General features: G+C 41.0%; 1 protein-coding gene across 1 annotated transcript; it reads right to left on the bottom strand.

The window, feature by feature from the left end:
- Window positions 1-2,345: 2,345 nt before the first annotated feature.
- LOC116212205 (endoglucanase 17) lies at window positions 2,346-5,747 on the bottom strand. The gene is given in 13 exon segments (XM_031546775.1): window positions 2,346-3,228; window positions 3,231-3,366; window positions 3,462-3,595; window positions 3,727-3,764; window positions 3,767-3,844; window positions 3,847-3,886; window positions 4,140-4,232; window positions 4,345-4,457; window positions 4,460-4,544; window positions 5,019-5,086; window positions 5,089-5,224; window positions 5,548-5,633; window positions 5,636-5,747. Coding segments are annotated over 13 exon segments (1,479 nt in total). The 3' UTR covers window positions 2,346-2,868.
- Between the last annotated feature and the right edge of the window lie 9,132 nt (window positions 5,748-14,879).

Below are 14,879 nucleotides of genomic sequence, written 5' to 3'. Positions count from 1 at the left end.
GGTCTTGGGCTTCTGTAGATGCTGAGGCCCAGGAATGGGCTGCTTGCGAGATACCGGCCCAGTGCTGTTTGCAAGACACAGCGATTCTCTACTCATTAGTTAAAGACTAATTTTATTCGAGCGTCGGTTCAGACCTTATCCATGAAGTGCTTCGAGTGGCCTCTCCTACCTTTCTTCGCCTGAGAAAGCGTATACATCCGACGTGATCTAAACATGCGAGCCCCCGATCCTTTGCCGTTCCTGCACGAATAAGTACCATATGCCTCGAAATCTAACTACATGATAATATCGACCCCGTGCTCTCCATTAGCTTATTATGCCTCGTCATTTTTCTTCCAAAATATAGCAATAAATTTAAATTGATACGTTTAACATGACAAAGATTCACGGTGATACATTTAATATTTTCAGTTTGAATGTTTAATATTTCATTCTAAGTGTTTGGTATCTCTATTATTCGTGATTAATACAAGTCCATCATAAATAGTAAATATGCTAAATCGATATAGTATGTGTGAAATTACTAAACACTGAAGCTGAAATATCAATGTATCATATTGTCTCCTTGTTCTCATAGAATTTTCAATGTCTAAACTCGTCTCCCAAACCCTCCTACTTTGGGAGGCAGATACGCACCCTTGATTCGCGATGCATTAACCGGTAGCCCATCTTTGAAGACATTCCTCGGATCCTAAGTCCTCACTACGTAGACGCGCCAATGTCCCGTACTAATGTCGGATAACTACATAGAAAATTTTGGAGGACTTAACTGTATAAGATAATCTTATTAATCAACTGTCACTCTGATTAATTAATCAATGAACCCCAATTAAGGACCATGGCCTCGAAGGATGAATGTCTTCCTTTGGATTATAGATATCATTATATTCTTTTTAATTATTGTGTCCATGTCCATGTGGTCTCATACATCTCGTGCGAGAAAAAGCCATCTCGGCTCTGACTCGGGTCTGAGATGTCTGACATTTGAAACTGCCCAATGGCCAAAGGGGGCAGCTTTTCGACAACTCCCAACAATCTCACATGCCTTCCCCTCCACAAAAAAAAAAAAAAAAAAAACCCCTCGCCCTGTCAACGGTCAACACGTCGTTAGACTCAATCCTGCAGTAATTGTTTCATTGTTATGAGTCTCATATGACAACATGGGATTCTTGGTATAACTTGTACCCGTAGGAGGCCGGATCGAAAGGGACAATCTAATTTCATAGCACAATTACTTTGCAATAATTTTATCAGGATATATATAAGTTTCTGCAAATAATATATCCCCCTCTTTATCCTCTCTAATGGTTCAATACCTGAGATGACCTAAGAAGGACTCGTATGTTTATATCAATAATATTTGAATATGAAATCTCTTAGGCTGCGTTTGGTTCACTGGAATGGAATTGATACAGAATAGATTGGACATGGATTAGAATTGACAGAGAATGTAATAGAAATTCTGATGAAATTTATTTATTTTGGTTGGACAGAATAGAAAAAAGGTGAAAACCGAGAATACAATGTAAACAAGATAAAAAGATATGAATACCCCTTTTGTAAAATATTAAAATATTATATTAAATAGAATTAAAAGGAAAGAAAATGCATTGTTCATCTTCTTCAACATGAAGAAGATGAATAGTACATGGCTCCCCGCTGCTAGGGGGTTCGCGAATGGAGTGAGGTCGACCTCCTGGGTGGCAGCTTTCTCGATCTCCGCCTCGCCTTTGCGTCTAAGTCGTCTTTAGCGGTCGAAGCCTTGCGAAGGTGGCAGCATTGTCGTCGTCGACGACGGTAGCAATCGACGGCCCTGCCGTGAGGACTTCGAGACTGGATCGCGTGGAGGACCTCCTGGGTGGCTCTTGAGCCACCTTAGATCTAACCTTTTGAGTGGCTCAAGGTCGGACCTATGGTTCACGAGATTGTGGCAAGCCGCGGGCAGTGATGGTGGAGCTTGAGAGCAGTAACGGTTGAACGGTGACAGTGAAGGGGTTGAGCTAAGTACAAGATGGAGATTTAATATCTATTCCCGATAAGAGTTGCTATGGGGGATAGTGGAGTGGGTAATGGCCATGCCCCCTATGGAGGATGAGAGAGTTCATCTGAAATTGCTATTCCTATTCCGGATGCAACGAAACGCGAAAAATGTTGTTCCTTGCGGAACAGATTCGGAATGGATTGACAATTTCAATCAACCAAAACATAACCTTAATTCGAGACGAATACAAGTGTTATTATATTACGTCTTTTTTCTTTCTATTCTTGCATTACTTCCCCTTCCCTTTTTCACCCAATAAAGAGACTTCTCATATTTGCATTGCATTGCAAAGTGAAGAAAAATGGACACACTTCAAGTCCCGAAGACATATCCTTAACACAAACTCAATAAAGCCCAGTTATAATTAAACATCACCAAAGAGGTTACACGACAAAGCACCCCATTTACCAAAAAAAAAAAAAAAAAGACAAGCACCCTAATTAAAGATCAAAATAAAACTTCTTCTCCCCACCCATAATTCCATAATATATAATTTCAAGAAATGCCGTTCTAGGCACGAAATATGACCTTGTCATTTAAGTAATAAAATCACTAATTTAACCCTATCCCACACTACATTAGCCCTCCATATCTACACTTTGACCACATCACAAAGGCTTCCAACTCCACCCTCAATAGGTTTGGGGCTCGAGTCCTTTTTCCCTTTCCCTTCTTTTAAGGACTCGACCCCATCGACCCAAATTCTACACTACACACGGAAAAGAGAAGAAAAAAAACACCCTAACTTGTCGGAAATATATTAAGTAAATGCGCTCGAGGCGTCCGCAACACGAAACAGGAGATTCCACTCCAGAGCCGGTCTTCTATTAGAGCTGACCGAACGAGTGCGCGAGATATGCAAGGGCCCCGACCAGAGGCGCATTGATGTAGGTGGAAGGCTCGGACTGCTCATAATCAGACCGATCATCCGGGAACCTGTCGTTCATGTCGGGCCCGCCCACGACGGCGCCCACCAGGACATTGGGGTTGGCAGAGGTGGAGTGCATGAAGTCGAAGCCTGCGTGGCACTGGATCTTGGCAGGGTGGGTGGCGATGGAGGGGAGGGATGACCCCCTGTGGTGGATCTTCTGCGGGTACCGTGGTCCGTACCCCACCATGTAGGACATCTTCAAGGGGTTGTCCCCCAGTAAGTAGTCCACCTGCTTCTTGGCAATGGAGCGGAGAACGGCTGGGGGGTGACGGTCGTGCCTCCACAGTTAACGATCCTGTCCGCGGATGTCAAGTATTTGGCGTAGGCCAATAGCAGGAATGAGGTGGACGTCACGTACTGCATGTTGTCATCGCTCATCTTGAAGAGCAGGCCCCTTTCGTTAATTTCCCCGAGAGAAAAACAAGACAAAAGCTTCAATGAAACATAAAACAAAAAAACAAAAACATAGAGCCGTCACAAACGAGGGACAGAGATGTGAAGAGTTAAATACCACGAGTGTATGGGGTAGAAGAGAAAGAAGCCCCTGGTATCACCGAGCATATGAAGTTATCTGCGTGGCCTTTGTAGTCATGAAGTGATTGCAGCTTCTGCACCAGAAATGCCTACCCGAATCCCCAGCAACAAGTAAAAACGGTCGTATTCATTGAAGGGTCCACAACCAAATATGATTTTCGCGAAATCAATCGACGAAAGTATTACATTGGAGGTAGGAAGAGGCAAACGGTAAACAGACCTTGGAGAGAAGGATTCTTGCACCGACATGCTTGTTATCCACCCGAACGTGTTGTCGTACTCTCCGGCTCCTAGAGTCTGTCCGTTGATTTGGATGTATTTGAGGAAGATCGGGTTTTCGTGGCCTTAAACAGCCAAGCTGCTCCCCACAGCAGCTCATCCTACACAGATTTCAGTAACGCACGGGCTTAGAGTTAACATGATAATATGTATCTTGCACATTCGGTACTGAGTTTACATATTTTACGGGATGTGATTGGTTCAGTCTACTGATGTTGCATAAAATAACGATTTCTTTAAATCATGTGGATGTGGGTCTAGGCTAGTGTGCAAAGTTTCTTCCAGTCAATCAACTTTCTTTATAAAAAGCAAAAGTGAGATGGTATAATTAAAGAAACAAATTATTAGCTTTACCTCATAACCAGAGTAAGAACAGTAGAAAGGGCACACAACTCTCTTCAACCCATTGCTGTAGGGTCCCCTATACTTATCAGCAAACTGGAAGACCTGCATACCAGTTGAATGGAAACCTCACTTAGCATTGCTTCTTGCGATATCCGAGTACGAGAAATTTGTACAATCTCATCTTATTCAACTAATCGAGATTAGGTAGACGTACCCTAAGAGCCCTTCTGACAAGGAGCTTGGAGTAAGCTGGGTCACTCCTCCTGAAGACCAGAGAGGCCGCTGCAAGAGCAGCAGCAGTTTCACCGGCAACATCAGACCCGGGGAGTTCTTGTCAACCTTGTAGACATTCCTTGGTGTGTCCATATCCTCGGGTCTCTCCCAGCACTCGTGGTCCCTATTGGCATCCCCTACCTTCAATCATGTAAAGAAAATGAACTTCAACCGCAGAAGTCTGCATATATCCCTCCCATAAGGAGTGACAATGAACACGAACCTAAGTTCTGCTTCCAACTAGCTTAATTTGTCCTGCAGGATTTTTGCCAGCATCCACTCTATTAGAGGACTTTCCGTCCCCGTAAAAGACTCCTTTGTCGCAGCACTAATTATACAAATTTCCATGAGTATTACTACCCAGCTCGCATAACTTAATTGTCACAGCACTTAGATTTCCCGCTCAGTAATAATCGCATTTTGGTTGACAGTGACCATAATCTGCATAGCTATCCCAAAACTAAGCATTTATCTTAGACAAATTCACAGTTTTCCAGTTAATATTGTCCAAAGAGAAGACCTCCCTACATTATATCTAAGAAAATGTTCACGTATACTCTTAATGACTTTCACAAATCAAGTGATAAGGAAGGAACAAATCAAGCCAATCGCAACCTGCACGTAGATGGTGTCAGGATGGGCGGTGGCCTTGAGGAGGTAGTCAGTAGTAGCCCAGCGTATGGCTGCTTGGCGTTCGGGAGCTCCGACTTCATCAGTCCTCCGAACTCGATGACACTCCACGACAGCATTGTGGTGGTGAAAGCCATTGGGAACCCGAACTTCACGTCCCCTGCATCATAGTACCCTCCGACCAAATCCACCTGCATTGTCCGAATTAGTCCCGAAAATCAGCAATTCACATCCCTCCCTCAAAACACAATCACGAGACATGAGTATGTCACCAGATTTCACATTCCATTCGATTAAACAACAGAAAGAGCAGAACCCATTTCCCATTCTGTTCTCAGAAGCATGAAAAATTCATCAAACCCACCTCACCATACACTCACTCGACCAAAAGAACGCATTTTTCATCAGAAAAATGGCCCAAAAAAGAAGGAAAAATCACACTTTTTACTGAAAATTAAAAGAAGATGGGCAAGCCCGCTTCCACATTGTTCATAATGGGGGAGAATAGACATACATGGGCGGCGGAGCCATCGGAGAGGCCAGAGTTTCTCCTCCAAGTGAGCCTCTGACTGGAAGGGAGCCTCCCGGACCTCTGGCCTCGAAGAAGAGGATGGACTTGGTGAGGGCGTCCCTGTTGTAGTTGTGGCTGGCGAAGCGGGGGCGGTGGGGCGGTGTCCGAAACTGTGCCTGTTGATGGTGTGTAGTAGTAGCCATTGCAGAGCTTCAGAGCAGAGCACAAACAGAGGACCACGAGAATCGCCACCGTGGGGTTGCGAAGGAGGGAAGAAGAAGAAGAAGAAGCGGCCATGCCATGACTTCCCCTCCGACTAAGAAGCGCAGAAAGGACTGAAGAGGCGCCGTCCCCCTTCCTCTGTAATTTATAGCAGCAGACAGAGAGAGAGAGAGAGAGAGAGAGAAGGAAAGCTGCCCGGTAACGTCCTGCTAGTTAGCAACAAAATAATTAGCCTCACACTGACCAACAATGAGTGTTCCCGGTTTTGGGAGTTTAATTAGTTAGAGAATTTATCGGTTGATCTCGGAGAACGCAGAGTACGTAGCACGGGCTATCGATGCTGGTGACTCGTATGCTTTCTTTGAGGGGATAAATTACATTAATGGTTCAAAAAATTTTATAAATATTTTAATATGGTACACAAAGTTTTTCTTGCTACTTAATGATACAAAATGTTTCAAAGTTGTTTCGGTATAGTACAAACCGTCATCTCGCCATTGACGCCGTCAAGTCATCCTTTACAAGACTGTAAATTTTGCACCATCATGTAACTTACGTAAAACATTATGTACTATTAAGTTACAACTTCAAAACATTTTGCACCATCATGTAATGTCCCAAAAAAATCGATTTTGCACCATCAGCATCGGCTTGACGGCGTCGAGATGACGGTTTATATTATACTGAAACAACTTTGAAACATTTTGTACCATCAAGTAGTAAAAAAAACATTTTGTACCATATTGAAACATTTGTAAAAAATTTTAGACCACCAGTGTAATTTATCCTTCTTCGAGTGAACTGTACAAGAAGATCCACCGATTAGATTGAACATAAAATTTCTTGATTATAATTCAATAATTGGTGTCGCCCACACTAATTCGATTTGTCAAATGGAATACTCTTACCCTTGGTATGGATCGAGGAAACAAAGGGAAAGGAAACGGAGGAGAGGAAAAATTAGTTGTATGCTTTACTCCTCTTCCCTTCTCTTCCCTATTTCCCTCGTATCCGAACAAAGTATTAATTTTTTTGATAGAATAAACAAAGTATTAATTTCTAGTTAGAACAAAATCATTATATCACTTTCATTTATCTACTTTTTTTGTCTTCCTACGAATGAGACTCATGAGTACAGAAACCAGAGTGGTATCAGAACCGGACCGGATGATGAACCGGAAGGGGTACGGGGTCATGGGTTTATGGGTCAACGGGGGGTTCGATGGGTTGGACCGCTCGTTATTAAAATAAAATAAATATTCATATATTTAAAAAAATTATGATAATTAAGATAAAAGTATGATGATTTTAAAGAAATATAAACAATAGTATAAGAATGTATCTATATTTAATATTTCTTACTTCAAATAAATATTTTATTTTAATAAGTACTTAAGTAGAGTTTAAAGAACAAAAAGTAGTGGTGGGCTTGGTTTGTAGTATGCTTAATATGAAAAGCAAGAGGTCATGAGTTCAAATCCTTACACAACCAACCAATTTTACATTAAATAGGAAACCCATAAAAAACCCATGAACCGGCCGCCGATTTAATGAAATTTTGCTTAAAACCGGCCGGTTCAATGGGTCCGGCGGTTCAAAGCTGCCATTTCGGTTTTTAGGCGAACCGAACCGGACCGACCGGTCGGACCGACCCGGTCGGTCCGGTCCGGTTCTGATAACAATGACAGAAAGGAATAAGAAAAGGAGAAGTGAAAAGGTATGCTCATGCGCCAATGTGATTTCTCTTCTCATTCATTGAATAATTGTTCCCTTTTTTTTTTGTGTGAATCCTGATATGCGAAATCCAATTAAACTTCAACTAATCCAGTACAGCCAGGTCGGTCCACTAAATACTAAAGCTCTCACGACTTCAATTTTCCATATTTACAATGACTCGAATCCGTGACTTTACTTAAGCAGAATAAGTGCCGAATCGTTTGAACCAATCCACATTGATTAAGAATAATTGTTTCATCATTTTATTTATCACCTAAAAAAATTCTCCTAATTTGAAATAAATATGACTATTAGGAGAATTATTAAATGCACTTTTAGGTGGATAATTAAATTTGTAAGAATGTATAGGTCGATTAATAATAGGATATAACTGTTATAACATCACTTTCTTCATTTAATATATAATGTTTTGTCCTTTGGTTTATAATTTCTATAAAAGGTTACGTGAAGTAGTTACTCCATTTCTATTGGGTGTTGAGATGCAGACAGTAGGAGGCGTGAAATGGAGAGGAATTTTATATGATCCTACGTCAAATGACGTGTGAGAGAAAGAACTAATAAGAATTTTTTAATAAAGAATAATTATGATAATTATTTGAGCGATTAGTATCAAGTCTATAGTTTTATGCAATTTTGATTGGTGTTTCCTCACGCTATGTGGTGAAGTAAGATCACCCAATATCTTTTTCCGTGAAATGTCAATTCAGGGCTTGCCGTTGCCCTATGCATGCAAAACAGAGGGCATTAATAAAAAGGGACATTCCGAGGGGAGGAAAGGAATAAATGCAAATAAGACCAGTGCCCCCTTCGCCACGAGAACTTATGTTACGTTAGCATTGATTGGGTTCCGCCTCATGCCTTTTTGGCTGCCTTAGTCAATTAGCCCTATCCACGTGGCACCTTCCTGGTTTTATAATTTCTTTTGACAGAATAAAATTTGAGCATTTCACATGAAAAAACCATTTACGCGAAGCAAAAGGGAGCCTAATTTTCGAAAATAGACTCTCTTACAAAATATTTTTTAATCTAAACTTCTTGTGTAGACATATTTGTCAGATAAAATTCCTATCACACCAAAAGAAAAAAAAAGATTTTTAAAGAACACTCAAAGAAGAAATAACGATAGTCGACACCAACGAAGATAAACATGGGAGGCGAGGTTCCTGGCGATCTTTAAACCCCTGAAGAACTCATCAGGCTAGTAGTGGTTGGTGTCGGGCTCATTCCACCCTCCTTGTCCTCTCTCTACACATGTAAGAGAGAGGAGCGATGGATATCCAATATTGGCCACCACTAGTCCCGTTGAGATTGCCAGTAATCTTTGGAGTTGTTGGTGATTTCGGGCCGGCAATATTTGACACGACACGATAACACGACATGGATACAATACGAAGTTTAAACGGGTTCGGGTTGATGTTGAAATTTTGATATTCGGTCTAAAACGGATTCAACCTGTTTAGACACGATTAATAAACGTGTCTTAACGGGTTGAACCCGCATAACCCGATTAGACACGATTAAATCTGTTTATTTAAACGTGTTTAATCATGTTATTTAATCGTGTAATCCGTTAACCCGTTTATCTAATCGAATTTACCAATATACCCTTCCACTAACCCTAATTTTGAAATTCCTCCTGCACAGGGACAGGAGGACGAGAGGAGAGTTCATGATTTTTTCTGATATCAGAGTTCATGCCCTAATTTTGAAATTCCTCCTAGCCTCCTGCGGTCCTACCCCCTGTCCTGCTCCTGTCTCCTGCCGCTCGACCCTGCGACCTCGGACCCCCGTGACCGCGACCCCGCGAACCTCGACTCGAGCCTCTCTCCGACCTCAGAGACGACGTCAACCTCGAACCCGGCTCGAGTCACTCGACCCCGTGACCTCAGCGCAGCGACCTCCCCCCGACGACCTTCGAGTCGTCGACTGTTGAGCCCTCTCTAACTATTCAGACGTTGCGACGTCACCGAGACCTCAACCGCACGGCCTCAACCTCAGGTATCGTTGCTGGCTGCTCTGCAGACCCGTCCGCTGCATTCCCCATCCTTGCGCTGCTTTACTCAGTTTGTTGCATCTTTGATTTCGTCCAATTTTGCACTCTGTTTTGCTGCATAGTTGATTCTGTGCAGAAGTAAGATTAGATGTGTTTAGGTGTTGTTGATTAGAGGTGTTGTTTAGGTGCTGCTAAGATACAAACAGAAGAAAAAAAAAAGGAAAGGAAAACTGGAAAAGGACTGAAAAAGAAGGAAGAATGTATCTATCCAGATTGATTATACAAGTCGCAGTGGTTGTCCCAATTATATGGTCCCATGACATTAAATAAAGATGCGACCTCTATTAGGTCCCTCATATGTTTTAATGGCAGAGAAGAGGAAAGGCTATACAAGTTCTTCGATCAGAACATGTGTGTAGATGGACGGCATTGGTCTTGTGGTATCCATGTAAATCGAAATTAAACAAGACGTTTTCCGAAATTTCCTAGCTGACTAATATCTCATTGCTGCCTCTACCGCCACTAATTTGCTTGGTAGCTGTACCATTCTTGAAAAAAGATTTAATCTGCAGTATGATTTATATTATATTCCCCAGCTGCTATATATGCATGTATATGTGTATTGAGTATTAATCTGTATATATTCAGATATTGCTTAAATACACATTTCTTCCTACCCGACAACATAAGAAATAGAAAATGAACACATAGTTGCTATATAGTTTTCTTCCCATGGGCAGGTTATGCAGCTGAATAATTACTCCTCCTACGACTAAGTGTTATACTGCAAGCCCCATTTCGATAAGCTCTCCAAGATGCCTGGACGATTAGATAAAAGCTTTGAAGGTGATTGTGAACATATATATTTATATGTATTTGTGCTCCTTCTGATGGTGAATGCCTACTTTGGAAGCATCAATGATATGATGCTATTACATGTTATTGTAATCTTTTTTTAAGACTTAAGAGTAGACTTATATCTCATGATCTTTGTACTTCCTAGATTATGATCCATTTCTATGAATGAAATGAGCATGGTCGGAATTTTTAGAAATTTCTCATGAATTTTTAGAAATTTTTAGAAATTTCTGTTCGGAATAAACAGTTCGTAATCGTGTTAATGTGTCAAATGAACGGGTCGTGTTAACGTGTCGAATAAACGGGTCGTGTTAACGTGTCCGTGTAATCGGGTTGATCGGATAAATGGGTCGTGTTAACGTGTCTGTATAACCGGACTAATCGAATAAACGGGTCGTGTTAACGTGTCGAGTAATCGGTTATAATCGTGTCGTGTACGGATACGTGTACCTATTATGACACGGTTCGATAAACAGGCTTAAACGTGTTGTGTCCGGGTTGACACGAATATAAACAGGTCGTGTTCGTGTATCCAAAACCTGACCCGTGTAATAATCATGTCGTGTACGGGTTATAATTTTGATGACACGAACCTGTTTAGACACGACACGACACGAATTGCCAGCCCTATTGGTGATCAACCGATGAAGTCGCTTTGTGCCATTCGCCTTTGGAAACTTTCCTTCGATCTCTTAATTCACGAGAAGTACAAGAAGGGGGAGATTGTAACTAGTTTGGGCTCCAATAGTGGACACCTAGGCCACCACCCTGATCTAGGTTGTTGGCTACGCTAAAGATTGGCAACAACCTCGCGGTAGTAGTGACTGCAACGAGGCCCCCACCGGCCATCGTCCCACTCTATTATTGCTTTCTCTCTGTACATGAAATGAGAGAGGCAACAAAGAAGGGGTGATGAAAGTCCAATGCTAATTGCCATTGCCGCTCTAGGTGAGGTCGTTGATAATTTGTGAACAAAGAATGGGGTTGTACCCCATTGCCTCTCACTCCCTCCATTTGTGTCCTCTTTGTTTTTTTTTTAATTTCAGAAATTACTTAATGAAATAGACTAAAAAGTTAATTATGAAATATTAAAAATAGATAAAAGTTAGTATAAATGAGGTGATTATGGAAATATTTGGTAAGAAAGACTCAAGATACAGTTTCAAAAGTAAATCCAATTTCGGAAAAAAGAATTGCAAAAATTCTATATATTTTACTTATCATAAGTTTTTCACAAAATATCATGATCATTAATAAATATATAATACATCACGACAATATTTAACAATACTTTGTTGATCTAGTATTTAGTGGATAGTGGAAACTCCATTTACTTTTGAGCATTGTTGATGAATAATGATATACATGGTGGATCGACTCGGCACAATTTAATGTGTGGTACCTAGTTCTTGTTAATTTTATGATTTGCTCTTCTCGTCTCTCTTTTATCGAATCATCTTAATGCCCCCATAAATTCTCCAATGTTCCATGTTGTAGTCTCTATCCATTGATATTGTCTTACCAAAGCGTCTTCCTTGAGGTGCCCAATTCCACAGTTGTTCGCTATTGATGCAACAGAAATAGTGGCAAATCGGTACTTGGAAGAAAATAGGTTATGATGATTCTATCTCAAGGGAAACGGCATCCGGAGCAAAATTCACTTCGCCGTGATTTTTCGATATTTAAGGCAAATTTTATCGTTTAGGGCCTCAAACGGGCATTTTATCGTTTTTTGGATGTTTTTGCAATTTTAGGAAAGTTTATTTCTTTTTATGCAATTTAGGTATTTTTTTAATCCCTATTTAAGTTTTATAAGCCCTAGAGCTAAACGTTTGTCTTTTGATCAATGAATAAAATTAAGAGCTTTTGTGCTCTTGCCCAATATCGGAGTCGATTTGAGTTTGATGCCTATTTCCTAGTATTCGTAGAATCAACAGGTAGTAGAAGGTCATAGTTCCGATATTCGTGCGCGAATCAACGGGTCTGTGACGGGTTACTGCGTGTACGTTGCGTCAGCTATTTAACATTAGATTGCTTGTTCTATGCAAATCACTTGAGTCTCTTTACTCGATTTTGTATCTTATATCCTTTTCTTTTTGGTTTTCGGGGCTTTAGCTCCATCTTCATTGGAAAAAAAACACCAATACAAGCATTGTTGAAACAAGATACCCAAACGATATTAGAACAATGAGAAATTGAAAAATGAACGACACCAAATATACGTGGTAAAACCATCAAGTTGAGCAAAACATTCACGGATAGAACATGAGTATACACTAGATCGAAAACATGAGATTACAACAGAGTTCACATTTGTGTTTCCTAACCCCTTATAAGACCTAACTCAAGAAGAGCCTCTAATTCTCTAATACTCACAATTCTCTTACTCTACGAACCCTAAAGCCTCTAAGAGAATAACTCGAGAATTTCTCAAGAAAATTACACGTGATTCACTTAAGGTAAATTGTATTCTAACATTCTTCCCATATTTATAGACAAAACTCATATCCCTAGTATCAAATATGTACTCTAAATACCCAAAGAATATATTCTAGAATATCTATCTCTAAGGAAATTCTAATTTATAACGAAATCGCACCGGAAAATGGAACCACGAGAATATCTTTTACTTGGCCATTTGTGCTTCAGCACGGAAAACTATGCCTCGACACTGAATTTCTGGTGCCTCAGTAAAACTTTGCCTAGGCACACTCTAATCTTTGCCTCGGCATACTCTACAGCTTCTTCATCCTTCTCTTTGACCAATCTCCATTCTCGTTTTTGGGTTTTCGAGTCTTCGATTCATTCGAATCTTTGGGGCTTGATGTGAGATGTCTCTAACAAATCTTCACCATGGCTCGCATTGAGCCAAAACCACGATCTAACTTCACATACTGGACTGCTCCATCACAGCCCTCACGGGTTCAGTCCTTGCGGGCTCCGCCTCCACTTTTGTATGTGCCACTCAAGTCCAATCCACCCATGGATATTTCGGGGGCGTTGGGCTTCGTTGAAATTTTTGCATAACTTTTACCGATCATGAGACAAGCCAAATTTGCAATGGTTTCAACATTCTCCAAAACCACTAATTCCCTAAGCCCATTTTTTTCAGCGATGTTGACTGTTTTCCCTGCCCGTCTTTTGCTCGTGAGCTACTCAATAGAGAATGATGTCTCCTCTTGGATCTTCCAATCTAAAGATTCTCTATCAACATGGGCTGTGTTTTCAAGTCTTTAAACTCCATCTTCTTCCAAGGTCTCGCATTCGCACAAGACTCCACCTTCACCGGGGATGCACTTTTACACTGCTTGGTCAAGATAGCTTCGTCAGAAGTAACATATCTTCTTAAGAGGGCTTCCGAGGACTTACCAACCATCGTACACTCCTTGCATTAGTTCACCCTTCCGTACCGGAGAACATTCAAGTACTTTTCTTTAGGAGTCCACTCTATTGTTGACGTAGATCCGGTTTTATCCTGCAAGACATACGGTCCTTGCAGCAGCACCCCTATTATTAATACGAGAGCATCTTCCCATATTTTCATGACTCCGTCTTGGATCTTGTACTTACAACTAGTAACATCAAGACTCCATAACAAGATCAAGTTTCTCCTTATACTTGGAACATGCCTAACATCTAACAATGTTACCTTACTACCATAATATATCTCAAATTCAACTCTACCAACCTCGAATATCACATGTCTCACCAGCCATAAAAATTCTACCACTTTCTGTCTACCGATAAGTAGTAAACAATTCTTAGTCATGACTACTAAAACACATAGTGTACTTGGCTGACCCGATGTAGTAAGGGTTTTTGTCCCCCTATTTGCTCCAACTTTAAGAATATCATCTTTTACATCGCTTTGCTCGGTCACCCCTATATTTGTCGTTGCCTGGACTTTCTGCATTGGACTATCCGTTATGCCTCTCACAATAGTTCTCTCATCGTCGTTCCCTTGGTAACCGGTCTCCTTCTTCCGCAACTCTTTCGAGTTAAACATCACCTTGATGTCTTGAAGGTGATTCTTGTTCTCCCATGAAGCTTGGTGATGACAAACCTCTCATGGGACTCTGACAGAATGCTCAACATTAACAAGGCTTGATCCTCATCCCTTATCTTGATATTGATGTTGGTGAGACCCATCATGATCTTCTCGTTCGATGACAGGGTCGCGGGCGGCTTACTCTCTCCTTCTAGTACTCCTTCAAGGTCGTGCTCCACCATTAAAGCCTTCATCTCTATCCTACACAATTCGATGTTATTCATCCCATCAAATTTCTCCGCCTCGAATCTCATGCCTGACATCTTCAACCACTCCGAGACCTGTGCTCTAATACCACTTATTGCAACAAGATGCCCTAACGAGATTAGAATAACGACAAATCAAAAAATAAACGACTTCAAATATACATGGTAAAGCATCAAGGCGAGGAAAACATCCGAGAACAATGTAAGAGTATCCACTAGATCGAAAACAAGAGATTACAACAGAGATCGCACTCTTGTTTCCCAATCCCAT

This window comes from Punica granatum, chromosome 6, assembly GCF_007655135.1.
Source record: "Punica granatum isolate Tunisia-2019 chromosome 6, ASM765513v2, whole genome shotgun sequence".
Taxonomy (NCBI): Eukaryota; Viridiplantae; Streptophyta; class Magnoliopsida; order Myrtales; family Lythraceae; genus Punica; species Punica granatum.
Note: the sequence above shows the minus strand (reverse complement) of the source record. Positions and strands in the feature narration are given on the sequence as shown.